Below are 25,273 nucleotides of genomic sequence, written 5' to 3'. Positions count from 1 at the left end.
TAGTATGTGGTTTTGCCATACTTACAATTTTTGATTATTGTCAATATTTGACATGTCCATAATTGTGCATATCAACATAAAAGTGGGTGTATTAAAAATACAAAAAATCGCTAAAAATACCCTTAATTTTACCTCGAACACCATTTGGAATATGCAACTGTAGAGTCACATTGCCTTTAACCTTAGCGATAAGTAGGGGGCCCGCCAAAGATCCTAGCCTGGGGGCCAGTTTCGGGATGTGGGGGCCATGATCTAAGTTCAGGCGGAGGACCATCTTTTCTCACCGTGTGCATGAACAAGATGAGGTATATTGTTTTTAACTGACCGGCTGACAAATCATGTCAGTTTAACGACAGTAAAGTTGCCAAAATTGGCAGAACGGTTAGCTAAATAACCTACAAAATAAACTGAGTGTTCCGTTAAAATTTCCGGGTTTGCGAAGTATTCAATTGCAAAAAAAGTTTGGGAAACCCTGGTTTAAAAAATAGAACTCATATTTATTTGTCAACAAGGTATTCTCTGTCTAAGTTATGAAAGTTTCGTTGGAAAAAATATGTGCCCACCATACCATTTTGGCTGTACAAGTACTCTTGATGAAAATAAGGTTGGGAACCCCTGTGTACTGAGTACACACAAAATATAGGACACAATACAGAACTTCACCAATAATTAGAGAGTAAATAATTTATTTCAATAAAACACCCACGATGGCCGCAAGGCTTAAGCGACAGCTTATAACGCCGTGGGTTCCAGGGTTCGAATCCTGGGTCTGGTACGTACACTCATATTGTTTTTCAATTTGTGTATGAGTCAGAGTATGGACCTAATAAGTTAAGCAAGTGGCTGACATTTTTCGTAAAAACAAAATCTGTTAATACAAACATCCACTGTATAGGCCCATAATATTATTAGGATCGGACATAATCGGAAAAAAATCTAGATTTACTAATACACCATTGAAATAAATTGCAAGTATCATCTCAAAATTGTGTTTTTTCTGATAGTGACTTTCGCCTAAAATGATAAATGATTTAAATTATACGCCACATAGGTAGTATGTACCGTGTACATTTTAATTTGGGGTGAATGTATTCTGAACGTATTTTTTTCATAACAAATGCATTTTCCGAACAATGAATGCCATCCAATTTTTTAAATTATATTTGTTGACAATAAAAATATATCAATTAGGGCTGGATTTCAAGATTCGTATGTGTTAATGGTAGGACTTTGCCTTCGGGACATCAGATCAGGGCCGGTCGTTGGAAATGCGGGACCCTTCGTCAGAATTTTATTGCGTTGGTAACATCGTAAAAATTTAGATTCTTTGGTTTTCTCAGCTTCAATAATTAATAATAATTACAAGATAAAAATAAATTTTTATATACAACGTTTTTAAATTCTCTGTTGAACCATATAAACTTGACTAGACTAGTTTAAACGATCAAAAAAATTTGTACTTGACATGAGATATTAATAATTTCCATAGCAACGCACGTATATATTAATAATTTAGTTGCTAGGACCCCAGACCCCTAACAACCAATAATGGTGTCGAAATAACTTTTCATACAAAACAGAATTAACTGGAAATGAATTCAATTCTACTTAAAGATGGCTAAAAGTATTTAAAAAAATGCATTGGCATCGTGTTCTGATATATTCTAAAAGTTTCAAATGTCTAGCTAGTCGGGAAGTTAGTTAAAAATCGATTGCAAGATTTGTACCGGACAAATAAGAATACGAGCTAAGAATAACGTTGTAAAATTGAAAGGTGGTGCTGGATTGTGTGAAAATATAAATAAATATGTCACACGATTGACATCGTTTACAGGTTAACCAACGAAAAGAAACTAATACATATTGTTTTTCTCATTGCGGGCCGTATTTTTTTTTAAATCCTCTGCAATCGAGATGTTGATCAACAAAATTAAGACCTAATCTGACTTAATTGTAGGTAGGATAGAAAAAATCTTTTTGAAAAAAGTAAGACACCCCTCAGGAATCGAACCTGCATCTCTCGGGTATACGCACATATACCACTGTGCTAAAGGAGTCATACTTAATTGCGACAAATTTTAAGTAATGGCTCTTAATATTCACTGAAGCGCTATCCAAATTGAGCTACTGTTGGCGATCGGCTTTTGTATTTTAAATCAAAGTAGGTATTACTTTAATTACTAACCGATGTTACGGATCACTCCAAGATTTTTTGTTGTAACTTACTTGAACTTGCTAATAATTTTTAATTAACTATTTTTTTATTGATTATAATATATTACTTTCTCAGAATTGTTTTCAAAATTATATATGTTCTATAATTAGAATGTGAATTATTCGTTGAATAAAAAAAATAGTTAATTAATAATAAGTCTTACTTTTTTCAAAAAGATTTTTTCTATTGGTCATAATATATTTTCTCAAAGTGTTTTCAAAATTATGTTAATTAAAATTAATATACAAATACAATCACCTATAATAATACAAAACAATTTATATTTTTGATATAGGATTTTAGCATTAGGTGGATTAAGGCTATTTCAGCTGGGGCACGGTCTAAAACGATCGTGACTACGCGACACGAAGATTGTGCAAATGACGCGTGCAGACCAAAACATACTTTGTCATAAAAAGTCAACATGCATCCATTTAATGTTATGTTTATTGTTCTATTACTATTAATAATAATATATTCATTGACATGTTTTCTTTTTCAAATAAATGGGTAACGTTTTTTAGTCATCTTTACACGATTTAAGAATTAATTCCCCCGACGCCATCAAAAAACAAATTGATGTGTTCACAGCTCGACTTTCACTCTCCGATTGCCAGCCAGTCCAAAATTTCGTCGCACCTATAGTTGAAAATTATTTGCCGTTTCACTGAAGTACCGTCTTAAGCGCCCGAATTAAAAACCAATCTTTCTCTTTGGGGGCCTATTCTGTTCAATTAGCTTGAGTCCACGTCTGCATCGGATATTGTAATATTACCTATATATTTTGACGATAATTTGCTTGTACACCAATATTGATACAATTATTAATGAAAAACTGCATTGGCGTACCTACGTGAGGGCCAAACGGTATTATTTTATCTACATAGTAGGTATTAACTCAAAACTTACACGACCACCGTCATTATTAAATGTATGGCACTACAATCCTTGGCGGACCTTGGCATTCTTTAAAAGCTTCCTCCATACATCCAGTTGCTTTGACTGACCATGTTTAAATCTCCTGTCGCATTCCAGCTATCTCAGTTTCGGTTGATCAAGTCTTCCATTGCCCTAGATATAATAAATCGTAGGTTGCTGCCAAAAGTTGGTAAGTCGATAATTGCTGTATTTAGAGTTAACAACGGATTAGTTCTCTAGAAGTAAGCTAGAAAAAAAAATCAAGGACACCGATATATATAATATAACATACATAATATAAAGCACAAAGAAATTAACGTTATGTCTAATTTTATAAGGCATGTCAAACTTTCAAATTGCGATTACTCCATAACATGATTTCGAGACTTACCAACTTTTGGCATTAACCCCACTAAATAAGCATTTAAAAAAAACAAGATCATACAGGGTTGACAGGTCCATCAGATATAGCCAACAAGTCGATTGCAACCATAATCGTAATTTAGTAAAACCTATCGCATAAATTCGTTTTTACAGAACACGCGTCTATGGATAATGATTACAATTTTAACACGTTTTAACAATTTTTCAACAATTTTTCTTCTGTTGTATCCGTGCGAGATATGTGTTTACACTGCACATGGGTTTTAAACACTTCAGTCATATAGATTCTAGATTCTAGAAGAACACGTAATGGTTTTAAAAAAATGTCAGAGATGATGCAGCTGGATGCACGTGATGCCCCTGCATAGACATTCGAAATATTAAGTATTAAAAAATAATAATTAGGTAGGTACTTATTATTATGTTTCCTTCCTTTATCTGCCATTAATTAGTTCAATTAGTAATATTATACGATATCCACAAACATTGAAAATGTCGGAAGGCGAATCCTGGAATCCTACATCCAAATGCTTTGGAATGGTACCTACACAAGTCTCATTAATCTTAATTTATGTTAAATTAAAATCGCCTAAAAACTTTGAAACTGAACAACACAAAATTGTATTGTTTATATGAATAAATGTAGGTATATGACATGTCAAGTTTCTTATTAAACCTTATTAAAATAATTACAAGATAAAAAGAACTTTTTATATACAACGTTTTTAAATTTTCTGTTGAATTATTATGCTCAAACTTGTACTTGATATGAAGTAAATAAAAAACAAACAAACAAACAAATATTGAATACTGAAATGACAAAATAAAAGAAATTACTGAAATGTCATTTTGATTTCCATAGTAACGTACGTATATATTAATAATTTAGTTCCTAGGACCACCCACTTAGCAACCAATAATAGTGGATTGGATTACGGATTTCTTCCGAAATAACTTTTCATACAAAACAGAATTAACTGATAATGAATTCAATTCTACTTAAAGATGGCTAAAAGTATTAAAAGAATGCATTGACATCGTGTTCTGATATATTCTAAAAGTTTCAAATGTCTAGCTAGTCGTGAAGTTAGTTAAAAATCGATTGCAAGATTTGTACCGGATAAACAACCACCGGACAAATAAGAATACGAGCTAATAAAAACGTTGTAATAAAATGTAAATTATTGTACTGGAGCGCCATTTTTAGCTTTTTCACTAGACGTAGTGTCGAGTCCATTTCGAGCGCTGAATATCAACTGTTCCAAAATCCTGGTAATGCACTAAAATTAATATTACTGGTGCCTGCGGAAGTACGCCATTGACATAAAATGCTAAACCAGGCAATATAGTGTATGAGTTCAAAGCACTTCATGAATATTGTAGAATACTTAGCATTATTTAACGAGTTTTACCATTGTTGCATTCACCCATTTCTCGAACAAGCACTGCGATGGTTTGTCGGCTTGCAACAATCAACGAATCGCGATACAATTTCTAGTGACAAATTACATTTTGCCCGAATACTAAGTGTTTCTTGTTCTCCATTGATGAGTGATTAGCACCATTACATCATGGCGCTTTTGATCAAAAAATTGGCTGACATGTATCACTATGTCAATCACGACCTAAGTGGTAAGCAAATTTCAATTTCTTTCAATAATTTATTTAATTGCATACTTCAGTGAAACGGCAAATAATTTTCAACTATAGTTGCGACGAAATTTTGGACTCGCTGGCAATTGAAGAGCGAAAGTAGAGCTGTGAACACGTCAATTTGTTTCGTGTTGGCGACGGGGGTATTAATTCTTAAGTCGTGTAAAATAAAGATGATTAAAAAAAGGTTACCCATTTACTTGAAAAAGAAAACATGACAATGAATATGTTATTATTGTTACTAATAGAATAATAAACAGAACATTAAATGGACTTCTTCTTGGTCGTGCACTCATGGCTGAGGATCGTGACCACATTTAAATTTCCATCCTTTGAGCGACCAAGACTTTCCATCCTTCTCGATCTTCTGCTTCTCTTAGGGCAGAATGGATGGTGCCCCCAGTCAGCTCTTTCACTTGGTCGCTCCATCGCGCAGACGCTCTTCCTCTGCTTCGCCTTCCCTGGAAGCTACCCAAAACTACCAGTCTCTCCAGGTTGTCCGGTCCGCGCCTGACAATATGTCCAAAAAACTGCAGAATTCTTCTCAGACATATCGTCGAGAGCCGTTCATTTATCTTCAGTCTCTGGATGATTGACTGGTTCGTCCTTTGCTCCGTCCAAGAAATGCGAAGCATTCGGCGCCAACACCACATCTCAAAGGGATCAATTGCCTTCCGTTATCTTGCCTTCAGGGTCCACGACTCGACTCCGTATAGAAATATCGAGAACACTAATGTTTGCACAAGCATCATTTTTGTGGCAATCGAAATTCCCCGATCCTTCCATATAGTGGTAAGGCGTGTCATCGCATTTTTTGCAATCTGTGTGCGCCTTCTTATTTCCGCTTCGCATCCGCCCTTTCCACTGATGGTCGATCCAAGATATACAAACTCGTCGACTGTTTCGAGGTTTTGGAGTGTACTTGGTGTTGGTAGAAGGTTGGCCCGATCAACAACCATAAACTTGGTCTTATTCCTACTAATAAGGAGGCCGTATTTGTGACTCTCTTCCTCTACCCGGTGTAGCAGCTCTGTGAGTTCTCTTCCATCAGCAGCGATTAGTGTGGTATCATCTGCGAATCTTAAGTTGCTTATTTTCTGGCCACCAATTGTTATTCCGCCTTGCCAATGATCTAGGGCTCTTCGCATTATATGCTCTAAATGGACGCATGTTGAATTTTTATGACAAATTATATTTCGTTCGGCTCGCGTCATTTGCACAATCCGCGCATCGCCTAGTCACGATCTTTTTAGACCATGCCTCAACTGAGGTATTAGCCTTAATTAATGTCAAATTAGTGTTTTATGTTCTCGTCGTGTTGTTTTATAATCTATCTTCTTCTCATTGTACCATCTCCGATTAGACCATCAGAATCGCAGACCCAACCAGATTCAACGATCTTTGTGAGCGATAGTCGAATTGAAATAGCAATTAATCACACAGAAAGAATCAGCTACCTGCTAACACTTCAATCGTGTTGTGCGTCTGATTTGATTGGTTCATACAGGCATGGCCCCCACATCTTGAACCGGGCCCCCAGGCTAGGATCTTTGTGAGCCCCCCCTACCTATCGCTAAGTATAAAGGCAGTGTGACGCTCTACAGCAGCGTTTTCTAAATGGTGTACGCGGTAAAATTAATGTGTATATTTAGTGATTTTTTGTATATTTTAATACACCCGTTTTAATTATATAGTTGTCGAGTATCGATACACAATTAAAATTTTTATCGTACAACCATATAATTTAATTAATAATATTATTGAAGGAAAATAGTTCCGCAGGCGACTTTTTATCTATTGAAGCATATTTGTGTAGTGTGTTTATTTTACTGATCAGCGGGTCTATTCTATACAAAAGGCGACTATCGACCGCTAACGTGCTAATGTGATAATGTGTTAGTATTTATTACATACATTTTATATTGAAATATTAAAATTGTAATTGTATTGTGATCAGTTAATCAGTCGAAACTGTCTCTCTCTCGCTCTCTCTCTATCGCTCATGCTCTAAATTTCAGCACAGGCAGGGGGCATGCCGTTAAAATATAGCATTTATTGCAACAATTAATACCAGCTAATTGTAATTGTTACAATACGTGTTAATAATTTGATACAAACATACGTTAGCGGTTTTAGCGGACGAAAGCAGCTTTTTGTATAGAATAGACCCGCTGGTCGACTCGCCTCAACGGGCCCCCAGGCTAGAGATATAAATTATTTATTTGGAAGGTATTATTGGACGGATAATTTATGTACCTATTGTTATATTATTTCTGTCGCTTTGGATTTTGTTTGATAAATAATATTGTTTTTTAAAAAAATGTATTCAGTTGAAAATGTCCCTCTGAGGCGGACGAAACCGGTCCTAATTTATTGATTAAAAGTGGAATAAGTACTAAAAAAAAATGCGTTTTATTAAATTAAACAACAATCAACTTTAATTGTCACCCGGTTAGCCCAAGTGGTGTCGAGGGTGTGTATATACATCCATATAGTACCGGATTTACCACGGGGTTAAAGGATCTATAGCCCATGCTCCCCAAATTAAGTAGGAGCTCCGCGGCCAGAACGTAAATTAGAAAAACTGCATGGCGCCAATTTAGAAAATATTTATATTATGATGAATCGAAAACTGAATGTTCCACGTCCATGCTACCGAAAAGTTTCGTAGTAAAACTTGAGAAAAGCAATAATAACCAAACCGCAATCGTTAATAATACCTAGTGATAGTTTTAAGGCTTTTACAAACCAGAGCTGCGCTCCCGTCACTTCGAGCCCTGCAATCAACCTTGCAGTATATAGAGTTGACCGAGAAGTGTATTGACCTATAAAAACAACGGATATCCAGTGGTGTATTGCTCAATAAAATGGTGCCGGGAAGTTGTTTAATATTCAATCCAACCACCTCGTCCCCCCTTAACCATTTCCGATTATCATTAAGAGGGGTGTAGTGCTTTTGATGAAGTAATACAATGCAAACAATTTAACTTACTGATTCAAAAGTGTTTTTAATTATTTTTAATAAATTATAAATAAATATTAACATTCTTTAATAACCCCGTTTATATAATAGACGTTTGTTGAAGAATTTTATCTTATTGGATAGGTACCTACATAACGGTGGTGTATGGGCATAACCATGGTCCCCACATCCTAAAGCAGGCCTCCAGGTCAGAATCATTGACGCCCCTCCCTACCTACCGCTAAGGTTAAAGGCAGTCTGATGTTCTACAATGGCGTTTTCCAAATGGTTTTCGAGGTCAAATAAAATTCAGTGCAGATTTTTTAACACAACCAAAAATTGCGTCGCCCAATCATATATTTTAAGATGTGATTAAACCTGAAGTGAAATAGCTCCGCAGGCGACTTTTTTATTACTTATTAGAGCAAATTTAAGACGTGTGTTTATCTCACTTATTTGGTCGACCGCCACGCCGGGCCCCCCTCCTGCCCAGACCCCTAGGCTAGAGCCCTGTCAGCCCCCCCTTATGGGGGCCATGGGCATAACCTTTTTTAGTAATTTTACGTTAAGAGTAAAAAAGTGGGTCACCATAGTATTATCTTCAATTTGATAATAAATTGACATATTCTGTATTTCATTTGAAAATACAAAAAAAAACGCTATTGTAATATGATGGCCGCGCGGCTTAAGCGTCGGCCTATAGCGTCGTGGGTACCAGGTTTGAATCCTGGGTCTGGCAAATACACATATTGTTTTTCAATTTGTGTATGAGTCAGAGTATGGACCTTAGTTTGAGCAAGTGGCTGACATCCATTTCTCGTAAAAACATAAAATCTGTTAAGTAATACAAACCTCCACGCTGTGAAGGCCCATATGAACCTATTAGGATCGGACATGATTGGAAAGGAAATATGATATAATATGAACAAATACAGCGGTTAATTTGGTCAAAACGTGACATTTTCATATTTGGATCACTGACAAGTGACATTATTTTCCTAATTAGTGGAATAATTGAAAATCTAATTATTGAATTATTGTCAAATTCTTATTCATTGATTTATTTTGAAATGTATTCTTAATATCAGATAATAATAATTACAAGATAAAAAGAACTTCTTATTTACCACGTTTTTAAATTTTTTGTTGAATCATATAAACTTGACAATTCTATGTATTAATAATTTAGGCCAAATAAGGCAATTGTCAACAAATCATTATTTTGCTATTTTGCAACAAACAAACAAACAAACAAACAAATATAGAATACTGAAATGTCATTTTGATTTCCATAGTAACGCACGTATATATTAATAATTTAGTTGTTAGGACCTAGCAACCAATAATAGTGGATTGGATTACGGATTTCTTCCGAAATAACTTTTCACACATAACAGAATTAACTGAAAATAAATTCAATTCTACTCAAAGATGGTTAAAAGTATTAAAAGAATGCATTGGCATCGTGTTCTGATATATTCTAAAAGTTTAAAATGTCTAGCTAGTCGGGAAGTTAGTTAAAAATCGATTGGAAGATTGGAAACTGGATAAACAACCACCGGACAAACAAGAATACGAGTTAAGAAAAACGTGGTAAAATTAAAACGAGATTAGATAATGGGGGAATTTTATTCAAATCTTAAAATTGCTATTACTTAATAACATTTTGCAGTTACAATGTTGTGTCCAACCGGCGAAGAGTGACTTTTGGAAACAGGTAGGCTGTGGAGAAAGCACACTTGTTAGATGTATTTACGGGAAATAAGAAAATAATCTGACATAACTACTGATGAATAGGTGGGTACACAAAAACCGATGAAATTTCAAAAGCTCACTGATGGTATAAAATTAAGCATCTAATTTGAATTATGTATTTTCTTAAATATAAACGCAAGATACGCTCAAAATATCCGTTGTTGTGAATCTGTTATCCATAACAATTTATAATTTTACCCGTAAACTAGACATTTTAAAATACTTCTATATTTAAAACACAGACTTAGATACAATATCAGATTTCAACTTACATAATTGGCTGAATAAATTGTCTTAGTCTATGAATAAGCTAACTGACAAATAAAAATCACGAGTTAAATTATTTATTATTTTTAACAACAATCAATATTTATATGTGATTACTTTCCTAGAAATTATTTTTTTAAATTATCTTATAAATTATTTTGAATAAATGTGCACTTACGTAATATGTAAGCGTAAGCGCTCCTTAAATAGCTTACCAATCTATATGGGCCGCCGCAGACGTCTTGAAATTATGAGAAACAAACTTCATATAAAAAAACGTTTTCGATTCACGCGAACGTAATCCATACAATAATTAAAGCGAAACGAGATGTCGCTTATTTTTTTTAAACCTTCGAGACATGCCATAAATGGTGCTTATTGAAATAGTGGAAAAGATCGTAAAATTATTATGACAATTATACGATAGATGTCGTTGGGCATATTGAATATATTATTATGTGATTATATTATTTAATATGTCAATATGAAATTAAAAAATGTTTTTCTTAAGAAGGTAGGCTTTAAATAATTGCCTAGTATAGAGTCTTCGCCACTGGTGTCCAAACAATACCGAATTAATATTTATTGGCTATTTTTATCATACACCATAATTATGTAGTTTTTTTTTCGACAATACCCGATCCTATTAAAGATCATATTATATGGGCCACCACAGAATGGAGGTTTGTATTAACTAAAATATTTTGTTTTTACGAGAAATGGATGTCAGCCACTTGCTCAACCTATTAAGTCCATACTCTGACTAATACACAAATTGAAAAACAATATGCGTACTTGCCAGTCCCAGGATTCGAACCTGGGACCCACGACGTTATAGGCCGACGCTTAAGCTGCGCGGCCATCGTGGGTCTTATATAGTTTAATAAGATATTATTTCGAATTTGTAAAAAAGAGATTGATTTTTTTACTTCAAGTAAACGATGTGGTCGCTTTATGGGAAAGTATGAACATTTGCAAAATATGTGTATTTTTGACAATCTTCATCTATAAAGTCATTCTCGCAAAGTGGGCATATTCTTACCTGAAAACGTCCCTGGCGATATTATACTGTATGTTTATAATATTTTTTTTTCACCACGAGGGCTTCGATACTCTCAAGGCTATACTTCAGTTGAGGCATGGTCTAAAAAGATCGTGACTAGGCGATTCGCGGATTGTGAAAATGACGCGAGCCGAACGAAATATAATTTGTCATAAAAATTCAACACGCGTCCATTTAATTTTATGTTAATTGTTATATTAGTAATAATAATAGTATATTCATTGACATGTTTTCTTTTTCAAGTAAATGGGTAACGTTTTTTAGTCATCTTTACACGATTTAAGAATATATTCCTCCGACGTCATCACAAAACAAATTGATGTGCTTACACCTCGACTGTCGGTCTCCGATTGGCGACGAGTGAAAAATTTCGTCCCACCTACTGTTGAAAATTATTTTCCGTTTCACTTATGTATGCTCTTAAGCCTCCACTGCTTTTCAACACTACGCAACTAAATACGTAAATATTCAAATTTCTAAAAAAAAAAAAAAAAAAAGGAAGTGATACAACAGAACGTAAAATGCGTTCGTCAGTAATAGTAATTTATGAATATTTCAATAGACCTCAATTTTTCGATAACAATACGTAATTAATTTATATTTTTGACAGCCTTGATACAATGTGCCCCATTTAAATTAAAATGTTGATTTTTTGACCCGATATTCGGTTTTTTGTAAAAAGGTTAAACTGAGTTCAGCCATTAACTGGTTCAATTGTAATTAACGATGCGATGATATTACGTAATGTGTGGGACATACATATGAATGAAAATAACCGGTGGAAACTGTGGAATTTGATCGAAAATTAAAGTTTATATGTTCTTCACCTTGTGACCCCAACACAGTGATGTCTAGGGAATCCAATCCCGAGCCAAAATTCTGATCCCGGGATTTCGGGATTACAATTTGACAATCCCGGGATCCCGGGACTGGTCCCGGGATTGGCATTTTTTCAATTGTTAATATAAAATTTTTATATTTACAAATAACATTGATAAAATCGGTCAAAAATAAATCTAGTATAATTTATACTATTTAAGACATTTATTGTTTACGTTCAATCTTGGAAATACACAAGTTTATTGGAGTAAATAATATTGTAATATAAACAATAATGTAAATTTAATAGGAGATTGCTGTTTCTGATAGTAAAGACTTAATGAATAGATTAGCGAGATTTAAATAGTAAAGGAAATAATCATGGCGTACTTATGGCCTTTCCGCTTCATAAATCTAATTAGTCAGCCAAATATGAAACTGCTGTAAAACGTATGATATCATGGTGGAATTACTTTGTTAAAAGTGCAAAGCATTGTTTTTTTCCAATCTTTCCATTTTTAATAATTTATGTGAAAAAATAAAATGAATCGGCAACCTACACATGGGTATAAATCAAACTTCATTCAAACTCAGTTTATTTCTAATGTAGTTATTTTTTATCAAAAGTATTTTTTCTGTTATATTTCGCTTTTATTTTATTTTCCATAAAAATTGATCAATCAATCAAGACAAAAGTCAATCCCGAAATCCCGGGATTATGTTTACCAATCCCGGGATTCATAGGTATCGAAAATAGCTCGGGATCCCGGGATTGGATTCCCTAGACTGATGTCCCGTGAGAGTAACGTTTGTAATAATTTCTCTGGTTTTTGCAAATCTCGTGATTCGAGAATTCTCGAATACAGAAATATGTATATTATTTTATCGTTACGATATATTCGTTATATTGTCGTAACAATAATATACGTAGACGTCTTCAAACTAGGTATATATTTGTTGTCAATTTCGAAATATTTCTGTTTGTTCAGTGACGTCGTCCCTAGATAAAATGCCGCCCCTAGACAGCGCCAAAGTGCCGCCCCATTTTTTGTACAATGTTTTTTATCACTCTTCCATGACTCCAATATCTAAGAAATGTGTAGTATGGATACATTACTAACAAAATATAATATATCACTAAATCTAATTTAAATGCCATCTCTACTTCAATAGACAGTATTGCGAGTCCACGGTTTCAGATACATTTAAAAATACACCTGACAACTTTCAAAACTCGCGAGTGACCGGCAAAAATATTTGGATAAATTAATTAGGTAAGTATGTACCTACCTATAATTCGCAAATCTGCACGTGTCATTGCTGGTGATCAAGGACAACTGAAGTAAACTAGACATCGTTAACCTGAAAAAAAATACAGTCCTGTTCTATGTTAGTTTATACATTTTATTTCCAAGCAGTCAGATAAATTTTTTAATGGAAAGATATTTCTGTTATTACTAAGTTTGTGCACCTATTTCAATATTATACCTAATGATTCTTCTCGATTTACCGCCCTTCGAGTAACTGCCGCCCCCAAGCGACGCTCAATCTGCCTACCCCTACGGGACGTCACTGATTCTGTTAAAATGTGCACACATGTACACTTTTTTTTCGATATGCGAAGGCAAATGTATTCTATTGACTGTTCTTGGTAGAATAAGTAAATTTACTTGCAATTTTATTTTAACAAAATCTAGCGTTTTTCCTGCCAAATAGGTTGTTTTCATACTTCGTCCGGCATGTGTTTGGATTGATACCTTGCCGATTCCAGTGTGACCAGTTACATGACTGATTCTGTTTTATTTATTATTTTACTCTCGCCAAATTATATAATTATAATCATGGCCCCCACAAGGGGGGCTGACAGGTATCCAGCCTGTGGGCCCGGGCTCAGAAAGGGCCCGGCGTGACGAGTCGACCATACCGAGATAAAAACAGATCACAAATTTGCTCTAATGGTTAAAAAAGTCGCCTGCGGTGCTATTTTCCTTTAATGATATTAATATTAAGACTATTTAGGTGAACGATGCAATTTTTTACTGTGTGTCGATAGATATTCAACAACTCCATAATTCAAATGGATGTAAGTACATATTAAAAATATTAAAAAAATGCTAAAAATACACCATTAAATTTGGATAACGCTACTGCAGCGCGTCACACTGACTTTACCCTTAGCGATAGATAGGGGGACCCGCCAAACATCCTAGCCTTGGGGGCCGCTTCAGGATGTGGGGGCCATGATTATAATATATAAAAGGATGTATTCTATCTTTTTTTCAGATCCTAGAACCAGAGAATACACGATTATATTAAACCCAATTATCTTGGTAACATTTTTATTTTTATATCATAAGCTTATTAAAAAATGGGGTCCCAAATTTATGGAAAAGCGAGAACCTTACAAATTAGAAAAAGTAATGATAGCCTACAATTTATTTCAAATATGCATGTCGCTGTACATCTCAATACAGGTAATTTTATTTATTTTACTTGTATAACATTAATTGAAACCCGATAAAACAGACAATTGCAGATGGTAACCGAACAAAACAGAACATGAATAAGCATAACAAGATAAAACAGAAATGGAATAAACAGAACGTGCTGAAGCAGAACGGTGACAAAACAGCCAGGGAAAAATAAAACATTAATTTTTGTCGTATCTATTTATTAATTAAAAACGTATAAAACTTAAGTTTATAAACGAAATATAATATATAAATATTTAATATATATTATGTAATCACTGCATGTTGGTCATTTAGTATAAAAACGTCTGTGATGTTCGATGTGTGGGTTATGGTGTTGAGGATGATGATGAAGAAGTCGAAGATGTGTGCAGGAGCGAGTTTTATTGGGCGTAACGGTTGGTACAATAGTATGTTACAGCAGTTATGTTACAATACTAAACCTATGATAGGTACGGATCCGAGGTCCGCATCTCGGTACAATCAGATGTTGGGCGAAGCGATATAGAGACTGCGATGGTAACATACTGGAAACGTATATTCGAGTGACATTTTGATAAATCAGTATTCGTAATTTATACAGTCAAAATTAATACCTAAACATTATATTCCAGTACATAATTATATTGAACGAGTCAGCGGTTTAAATACGAGTAGCTGTGAATTTTATTTATTTATTACAGTCGTAATATAATATGATACTATGGGAATGGATATTAAACTAATTTTCCATTGCGATACCGTATTTAATATTGCCAATCAATCTGCTGACACAGGTAAATAGTTGTTTACAGATATATGAGTCGCTGGAAATTTATTATTGCGGTCGAATAATTTGATACATTGAAAATAGATATTTGATCAATAATATACTGACAGCTACACGTCAATTTATCTACTGGATTTTGATGCACAACTCCACAAAATTAATAAACTCATTATTTCGTTGTACCTAGTCACTCAAACATTTTCAAAATATTTAGATGAATGAAGACGAGATATATCTAGCTTGTCAGCAACACCGAGTTGAGTCCCGTTTAATTGAGGCTTTCCAGCGATTAGGAATGCAGAAATTATATATGTAGTTTGATTTTTTACGGCGTATTGAAAAATCTATACAACATATTATTATAGAGATACGACAATTTCAATATTAAATGTTATATTATATTTCCTGAAAGGCCACAGTTCTATTTATCGCTGTTCTGTTTTGTCACTGTTCTGTTTTTTCATGTTCTGTTTTGTCACCGTTCTGTTTATTCATGTTCTGTTTTGTCACCGTTCTGTTTATTCATGGAACCATTGCAGACACCTCTATTGCGAGCACTCAATTTCATTTCTGAATTTATAATTTACGAGAATTTGAATTTGACTCTGGATTTATAAGCAGGCTACGGTGCATAATTGCTAATTCCGACAGTTGACAGTGACCCACTATTAAAACCGGGGGGTGGAATCGAATAATCAACAACTTGGATGGAAAGCGGCAGTGGTGAGGGGTGGAGGTAGGCTGTTTAGATTCGACATAAATAGTACACACTAAGCTTTGGCAGTCATACATATTTGTTTTCAATATTAATACTATCGACCGAAGGTACTTGATGGAATTTTAATTTAAATTCTAATGGATTCAAACTCTGTACTATTCCATTTAAGTCGTTTTTAGCGACTCGGGTTTCGCCTTTCGGCATCTTCAGGCGTCGTGTACACTCACAAAAGGTAAACACACACTGACAACGAACCCTCTTAACTCTACCTTATTATAGTAAATCAATACAATAAAGTAGGTAAAAACTCCATTACCTACCTATCTAGTCAGAGGTCACAAAAAATACAATAAACAAATTATGAATAGTTGAAGTGTCAGTAAAAAACCTAATAATATACTCGATAGCATATTATTATAATAAATCGTCAAAACCTAATAATAGATCATTATTCTTTATAATCAATAAAAATTAAAATAATCAATTCTAAGAAAAATAATTAATGGAGTTAACTAATGAGATATTAGTCTATAATATTTGTTTTCATTGAACTAATAATACAAAATTCAGATGGTTTTGGTTAGTTTTTAAAAATCAATTAAACCCTGCTTAAACCAAATCATAATAGTTTAGGTATGCCATGGGCGATCCGACAAAAATAGTGCACATTCTTTCAATCACGCTCTTAATTCAATGAAAACAAATTTGAATTAAGAATACATATTATTACAGAATATGATGTTGATAAATTTTTTTTATTCATCAACCTATGCCTAAACAAAACTATAATAGTATTTCTTCTATCTTTAAAATGATGTATGATTTAATGGTATAATTTTAGATAATAATTATAGATAGACAAGTATTTTTTGACTATTATTTATTATGGCTTGGTTTACGCAGTGTTTACGAGTTTTAAAAACTAACCAACCCGTTCTGCAATTTGTAGTCTTAGTTCAATGAAAACAAATACGTATGACTGACTAAGTTTAGTATCCACTATTTATGTCGTATCCAGCACTCGAAATGGAAAATTTTACGAACCAGAGCAGTTAATTTTCTGAAAATAATAACACAGTTATCTAATTTAATGTGCGTTTTATAAAAATAAGTGTGTTAAATTTTTGTTATTCTAGCTGAAACGGTAAAATTATTTTTTCCACGAGACGGAACGACAATATTACTGATTTTATGACACGGAACGGCGCTCCATTTCATGCCCTGGTCGTATCTTAAAAGCCTCCTTCACCCTTCGCCACTGATATTCTAAGAGGACGATTACACACAGCGTACAGTTTCTTTACCTATTCTATAAACTAGATTATAGAGACTTCAAACTAAGTAGCGAGGAGCAAGCCCCCGACTGTCAATTATTCGCCGATCCCAAAGCGAAATGTGACAACCGGACTTTATACCCAATGCAGTTGTTTCTCAGAATTTTCTTATTGTATTGTTTTGATTCCAGAGTATTCGATCAGTATGGATTACAGGATATTATAGTATTCTCTGCCAGCCCCTTTCGACGGAAGATACTCCCAAAGAGAGAGAAATTTTATATTTTGTGTGGTTGTATTATAACGTCAAAATATTGGACTTACTAGACACGGTAAGGTAACATGACTATTTACTAGACAAGTGCGATCCCCTGCGGTGTGGGCCGAGGGGGTGGTTCGAGATCGTGAGGATATATATAGATAGTAGCTTCTAAAATCAATTACAAAACAACACCCTTGCATTTGGATGTATGAACCCCTCCTCAAGAACCGGGATATTAAAATTAAAATCGCACACGTAAATTCATACAAACCTATATTTCAGATAAAAATACAGATGAATGGGATGTGGGATTAGCTCGGGTGCCCTGAAACCGAGGAATATCACAAGTCGAGTCAAAAGCCAAGGCCACCTGTAGTCAGGCCGCAACGCTAAATTGCGAGTATCATGTCTTATCATCATCATCATCAGCCTGAATCTATCCCTGTTGGATGAATGCCTCTTCAAGCTGCTTCCACTTCTCTCAGTCCTGTGGATTGCGTTGTCACGTACTTCCGCAAAAAATTATCATTTCATCGATCCAGCTGCCTCTAGGTATACCTTGCGGACGTTTTGTACCTCTTGGATACCACTGGATGACTAAATTCGTCCAACGATTGTCTCTCATTCTAGCAATGTGTCCAGCCCATCTCTATTTGAGGCTTTTAATGAACTCTATCACATCGCAACCCTTGTCTGCTTCCTTATTCACTCATTCCTCTTTTTGTCCTTTATTCAGGCGGCCAAAAGCACTCCAGACTACCTTTTACTCTACGAACAATTTCATCAAATATACATCCATCTATAGACATTAGACTTGTTGAACCAGATAAATGTAGTTTTTACCTTGTCGAGCTGAGTGCCATTGATGAGGATCTCTTTTTGGCCCGCAAAGCAGTTGAACATGACTTTTGTCTTATCATAATATACATAAAATGGACACACCGGTGGCTGGACACAGGTGTCTTGTGTGAAACGGCTCTAACCCCCGTTTCAGACGGGACGCCGGTGTCGCGGTCGTATATAATAAGGAGGCCTTTGTATTCGAATCAAGGGGCCTTTGTAATATGTTTATGTACGCCCCAGAGCTAATGAGTGAATAAAACAATATTTTTAACACCTCTATAATTGATGAATCTGCTAACACTGGTTGTGAAATACGAGGTTTTAATTCCATGTTTGAAACCACGAGACCGACGAGTTTATTTAAATTTATCGATAGATGGACAGCATAGGTACTAATCTAGATCAGTGGTTCTCACTATGGCCGCACAATTCACATTGACAGTTCTATGGAAACGTCTGGTGGCCGCACCAAATTTCACTTTAAAATTAAAGATACATTTTATTTACTAAAAAAATTGATCAATTTATTTATAGACAAGTCTATTAAAGACATTTGAACATTTTAGTACATATCTATTTATTTAAAAACAATGCAAATGGAAGTTCCTCAATACTCATTTTTTCCAATGCGAGCCGCATGGCTGCTTATAATTTTACATCTATCAACTGACTTCGATATTTGTTTTTTATGAAATGTATTACACTGAATGATCTTTCACAGTATACAGTAGTAGGAAAAATCGACAATATTAATAAAGCATTTTTTGCGAATTCTTTGAATTTACTTGATTCTTGGTCAATGTGGTATTATTAAAATGGTTTTTAAGTACTTGATCATGAATCACTTCCAATAACGCATATATTTAACGTTAGCCCAGTTAATTAAATTAAATACTGAAAATGATGCTGGCGGCCACAGAAAAATCCTCTGGTGGCCGCACATGAGAACCATTGGTCTAGAGAACCGAGGTTTTGGTAGAATTTGAAATGATTTTTGTTTAAATTTTGTCGCACAAACTTAATTTTTCCATAATACCGGATTTACGAGGTCTTAAATATATTTCTCTGGGGTATTTCCAAATTATGTATGTTCAATAAATAATGTAACATTAGTAAGGTGACGATATGTCACATTTAGTATTTACAATATAATATTTCGATCCTGCTTGTCTATATTAATATGTATATTATTTTTTTATGCAAAGAGAAAATAAACCTTTTAGATTTAAATTAAAAATATATCCGACTATCTGACTAATCAAACATTCCGCTTTACAGGTTTTCTTCATTCTCAGAAAGAAAAATAGCCAAGTGACGTTTTTGCACGTCTACCATCACATAGCAATGGTGTTTTTGGGATACATATCACTGAAATACATCCCCGGTAAGTTGCTAAAATACCTATTCTATAAAATTAAAGCCTCTTGCAACTTTTCTCAAACGCTTCTCAAGCTACAACAACTGTAATCCAGTTTTTAAGAGTTCGAATCATCTACGTCACCACGGTTGTTTCTGGAACTAAGCCCTCCACCGCATTTACTTTCCCCTCGCCCATAATTCATTGTGTCTTCGAAACCGCGTGGAGTTTTATTAACATCAAAATGCCTAAGCAATTACGGAAGCAGAAGAAGCGTATTATTTCGAATTGTAAAAAGTATTTTTAGTAGAAGAAGCAGAAATTCTGCAATCTGTAAAAACCACATGTCAGCGCATGCAGCGTTGTGATGTAGAAGACTTGATATATATTATGTTGGTCTATATGCATTAACAGTTACGCCTTGTGAGGGTAGACATGCCATGTGTTGCTTGGGGGTGGCAAACGATGGAATGAATACGATCTTTACAATTTTTGACATCAGTGGCTGTTTTAAATAAACCGGCCGATGGAGATACTTCATTAGAAAGTACCGACATCTTAGTTTGAAAAACTATGCCTCCAAACTTGTCAGCGACTTCCACGTTTGAGAGTAGGTTTCGTAGAAGTGCTCTTATCCTCTTTTTGAAGATTTTTGTTGCATTTGTTTGTTTACAACTTTAAGATAATAAAATAGGTACAATTTTGCATGCAATTTGTGACTAAAAATGAAAAGGGACTCTATTTTAAGTCTGCCTAAATGCGGCACTTTTCCTTGGGACGTCACTGTGTATTAAATACTTATTCATAATGCAATCCAACAACTGGTTGGTATTTAAAAAAAACTGACAATATTATTATTGTACTGCTTTATTCATATTAATTAGCCATAATAAATATAAAACATCACATGAAATGCTGCGTTATTCTTGGCAGTCAGTTTACCTCCAAAGTCTAGAATTCAATTCAAATCAATTAAATTCTTTTAAATTCCAAACCTTTGTTACGTCCAAACGATGTCAGGTGACGTTTAGGTAATAACTGTCTATAATGAAGTGTCTCATTCAAGTTTCTGAATGCACAAACCTTACTTATTTTTGTTTTCGTTTTTCCAGCGGGCCATGGTGCAGCTCTTGGCATAATCAATACCATGGTCCACGCAGTGATGTACACGTACTATCTTCTAACCTGCTACTATCCAGAGTACAAAAAGAACATCTGGTGGAAGAAGCACCTGACGCAGATACAAATAGTAAGTACATAATATTCTATCTATATCACGACCTAAATACAGATGGCCGCGCGGCTTAAGCGTTGGACTATCACGCCGTGGGTCTCATGTTCGAATTCTGGGTCTGGCAAATATACATATTGTTTTTCAATTTGTGTGTGAGTCAGGGTATGGACCTAATAGGTTGAGCAAGTGGCTGACATCCATTTCTCGTAAAAAAAAAAACAAAATCTGTTAATACAAACCTCTACTCTGTGGAGACCCATATGATCCTATTAGGATCGGACATGGTCGGAAAAAAATACATGCTGGTGGTAAGCGTAGGAAAGACTCAAACCATAAATGAGTGCGCGTGTCTCTAGGTCACGACTGCAGCCCAGGTAGGTATTTACCGCGGTTACATGTAAATTGTACTTACGTAAAACATTTCACCATGGTACATTTCGCCTTGAGCTTTCTTATCTGAAAGAGATGACCGTATACTATACGGTCTCCAATTTTATTAGATTCATAATGAACATTAATTGAATTTCCATAGCTAATTTTGGCAAAATTCATGAATTCAAGAATGAAAACCTAACCTAACAAATAATCCAGTATATTCGGCTATTTTCAAAAATTGTTTGCTGCTGGCTTCCTGTAAAGTGTAAACCGACAAGAACCGTGTTTTATTTAGACATGAATTGTATGTCAGTACTATACGATCCAAGAAGGTTGGATGCATATTATTAATAAATATACTTAGATAGTTTTTAAAATTAAAAAGAAATGTTATGTAATGATTTTTGATGTGTATAAATGTTTTGAAAAATATGTACTTAAATTAAATTTATCGTTCAATTTTATGTCGTCAGTGAGTTTTCAAGTTTCATTGAATTAGTGTGTCGTTGTCATTAGTGTGTACGGTAAACTGACGTTTAGTGGTCATATAGATACCATTTGTAAAAAGGCGCTAAAGATGTTGGGCTTTGTCTTGCGTACTTCCCGGGTCTTTTCGGATGTTACGGTACTAAAAATTCTCTATAACTCCTCAGTTAGAAGCAGACTTGAGAGTGGGTCTGTCGTTTGGGCCCCGCATCAGTTGAAGTACGGCCTTATGGTGGAGAGAGTCCAAAAGAAATTTTTAAGACTCCTTTACTTTCGGCTGTATGGATATTATCCGTGGCTCTATCCGACTGATTTTCTCTTAGGGGTGCTTACATACTGTAGCTTAAAATTTAGAATCTTTAGATCTTTATTTAGTTACATATTTTTTCAGACTTATACGCGGCGTAAATGTGAACTCTGCCATTCTTGGTGGTGGCTTGTGTGTCTCTGATAATTACCTTAGGAATCGAGGGCATCCGTTGTTTTTTCTCCCATGGTGCAGAACTAACCTGCCATTAGTAATGCCAATTGGGAGGGCAATAACCATGTTTAATGAAATCGCTTCGGATATTGATATATTCCACTTACGTGAGGGTGAATTTAGGTGGACGTTGTTTTTTTAAATTCTTAAAATAGGGTCTGCTTAACTCACCCGGTGTACTTCCTTGTACCTATATACTTCGTATTTTTTGTATTTACACATTTATACTGTATATAAAACTGTTTTAATAATATTTCTTTGTTTCTAAATGTCATGTTGTGAACGTCTTAAACTTATAATTTGTAATGTCCACAATATGTAAAAATAAATAAATAAATTGAAATTGAAAATTAGTAGTAATATCGTATTATATTCTTATTTCTCGTTAGTATACCTGACATGTGTGCTCTTTTTCTCAGATCTCCACAGCTTACCTCTTTCCAAAAGTCACCCTTCGCTACAGGGTAAAAACAATAATTATACATAATCAATTATGTTTCTTTGCAGGCGCAATTCGTGATTTTGCTGGTCCACTTCACCCACATTTTGTTCAGGCCGAGCTGCGGATACCCGAAGTGGATTTCCTTGGCTTTCCTGCCGCAAAACTTATTCATGACGTTCATGTTCACCGACTTCTACGTCAAGGAGTACATCAGAAAGAAGCAGCGTTGATATTATTAACACTGAACTAAATATTAAGTTACACATAAGTAAAAAATATATAGGTACAAATAAAAAGTGGAAATTTGCTCTGAAGAGTTTTTTTTATTAAATTTTACTAAATACAGTCGAACTTGGTTAATACGTTCACGGAAATAGCGAGATCTCGGATGTAATGAGGAAACATTTTTTTAAATTTTAGTTTATGATTTTTCTTTCATACATTTATTCACTTTTATAACGAGCTACTTATCGGGTATACCGAGCAAAACTGTTAATGTGTCGATCGTTTAAAAACAACATTTTCGACCCTAAGCAATAAAATCCGACCGGTCAGTTAACTAGACCGATGCCGCCGGAAACGGATTACGTTTATGACACTAGTTAAGTGTCTAAGTATCTAATTGGTGTTTTCGCCGACAACATTGAAAAAGTATCCACGCATATGGTTGAAATTTCATGTAAAAAATCCAAGCTTTGTGAAGTCGGTAGGTACCTACCAGCGCCAGCGGCTCTGCACTTCATTACAATAAACAACTTCTTTTGTAGTTTATGAATGCCATGCTTGTTTCGGGGATTTTTACGATGGTTTTCAGATTTTTTATGTTATATGCTTAAATAGAACGCGGCGCGAAAAATGTTATATAACGATATAAAGAGTAATGCTAATAACGAGCAAATTCAGTCGGTCCCATCTTCCTCGTAATAACCAAGTTCGATTGCATACTAATTGTATTACAATCGGTAATGGTTATCGATCGGCCCAACGATCAACCTTCTACCAGCTGCAAGTACCTATACTCCACACCCTAGAAACGGTTGACTATTTTGCAGTGGCGAAGGGTAGAGGTAGGCGCCAGTTCCTCACCGGCCATGGCAACTTCGCCGCCAAGCTTCATGGGTTTCGCTTAATCGAAGATGGGCCGGGTTGTACCTGCGGGCATCACTAACAAGACGCAGAACACGTCCTCTGGGATTGCCCGTTTATGGAATCCGAACGAGCGGAGCTGTTTGCCAGGGTCCGTCCTCACATGGGCCCAATTGGCCACGCGGACCTGATTGCAACAGAGGTCAATTTTGCGGCATTTGAAAAATTTGCAGCGTTGTATGGAGAGCAGGGTAATCTCGTTTCTTCCGTAGAATCAGATTAAAATCTTGAGCATCAGTACGCGGGTACACATGGCGCATCACGCCGGCGGCCAGCAGAACTGGACCTCATTTTCTCACTTTCCTAGAGTCAGTCTTAAGCACCGAGGTGCATGGTTGCAAATAATCGGTTCCGTGCGGCTCCGTTCCGGACGAAATATGAGCAATTAAAAAATATTCATTATGTCGCAATACAGCGCTGTGGAAGGCGGCCGTGCATAATCCACGGCTGTGCAGACACGGCGGGTGGTGGAGGGTGTTTTGTGGAATTGTTAAGATAAGATCTGTCATAAATAATCTTTGTCAGTCATAAATGTATTTGTTTTCATTGAACTAAGACTGCAATTTACAGGCGGTGTTGGTTAGTTTTTAAAAATCAATTAAACCCTGCGAAACCATGCCGTAATAAATAACAGTCAAAAAATACTGTAAAAATTATGCAATTAAATCGTACATAACTTTGGATATTTTACAGATAGAAAAATATTTTTTATCTATTATAGTTTGGTTTAGGCAGGGCTTAATGAATTAAAAAAAATGAAACAACAGTGTATTTGCATTAGTGTGTGTGCAATGTGCATTAGCATGCACCTCTCCATACCACGTTGTGCTAATTTAAGTTTTTGGATCTCTCTTTTACTTACGGTCCATGTTTCATACGCATATGTGATTACGGGAAGCACACACTGTATATTAACATTTAAATTAATTCAGGACTCGAAATGGACCGGAGCGCACCTGAGCGCCGTTCCGGTTCATGAAATCTCCAAAATTATCGCTCCGTCTCGTGGAAAAAATAACTTGACCATCTGAGCTAGATAGGTCATATGAAAAAAATTAAAAGTTATTTTTATAAAATATACCCACACACAATTTATTGAAAGTTATTGAGCGCTCCGGTTCGTAACATGTTCCATTTCGAGTGCTGAAATTATTGATAAGTTAAATAAATGTACATGCGGCAAGAATGCTGATTTTCAAACAAATCGGTGTAACCTTTTTATATTTTTTTCATCTGTTTGCGATGACAAAAAACGTTAGATTTAACGCTATACGCCAGGTGCGTATTTTGCAAGCTAGATAACAGCTCTAAATGATTTGTAGGCAAATTGTTTTCTTTATAGCTCTATATACATTAAAAAATATTAGTAAATACTTGTC

General features: G+C 35.0%; 1 protein-coding gene across 1 annotated transcript; it reads left to right on the top strand.

Annotated features, from left to right (window-relative positions):
• The first annotated feature begins 5,088 nt into the window (after positions 1-5,088).
• On the top strand, positions 5,089-22,978 carry LOC147069788 (very long chain fatty acid elongase AAEL008004-like). The gene is made up of 6 exons (XM_085950877.1): positions 5,089-5,149; positions 14,320-14,510; positions 17,460-17,600; positions 19,652-19,757; positions 20,843-20,979; positions 22,814-22,978. Exons 1-6 carry the CDS (start codon positions 5,089-5,091, stop codon positions 22,976-22,978), a joined length of 801 nt encoding a protein of 266 aa, XP_085807003.1.
• Positions 22,979-25,273: the final 2,295 nt, after the last annotated feature.

This window comes from Rhyacophila brunnea, unplaced genomic scaffold (assembly GCF_057557595.1).
Source record: "Rhyacophila brunnea isolate RB1 unplaced genomic scaffold, BYU_Rbru_1.0 scaffold_23, whole genome shotgun sequence".
NCBI lineage: Eukaryota > Metazoa > Arthropoda > Insecta > Trichoptera > Rhyacophilidae > Rhyacophila > Rhyacophila brunnea.
Note: the sequence above shows the minus strand (reverse complement) of the source record. Positions and strands in the feature narration are given on the sequence as shown.

Excerpts from the sequence above, each read along its gene's own strand:
- LOC147069788 (XM_085950877.1), top strand. The coding sequence starts at position 5,089 with ATGGCGCTTTTGATCAAAAAATTGGCTGACATGTATCACTATGTCAAT. Across the intron at positions 14,511-17,459 it reads CGCTGTACATCTCAATACAG|AGTATTCGATCAGTATGGAT; the intron begins GTAATTTTATTT and ends TTTTGATTCCAG. Across the intron at positions 20,980-22,813 it reads ACCTGACGCAGATACAAATA|GCGCAATTCGTGATTTTGCT; the intron begins GTAAGTACATAA and ends GTTTCTTTGCAG.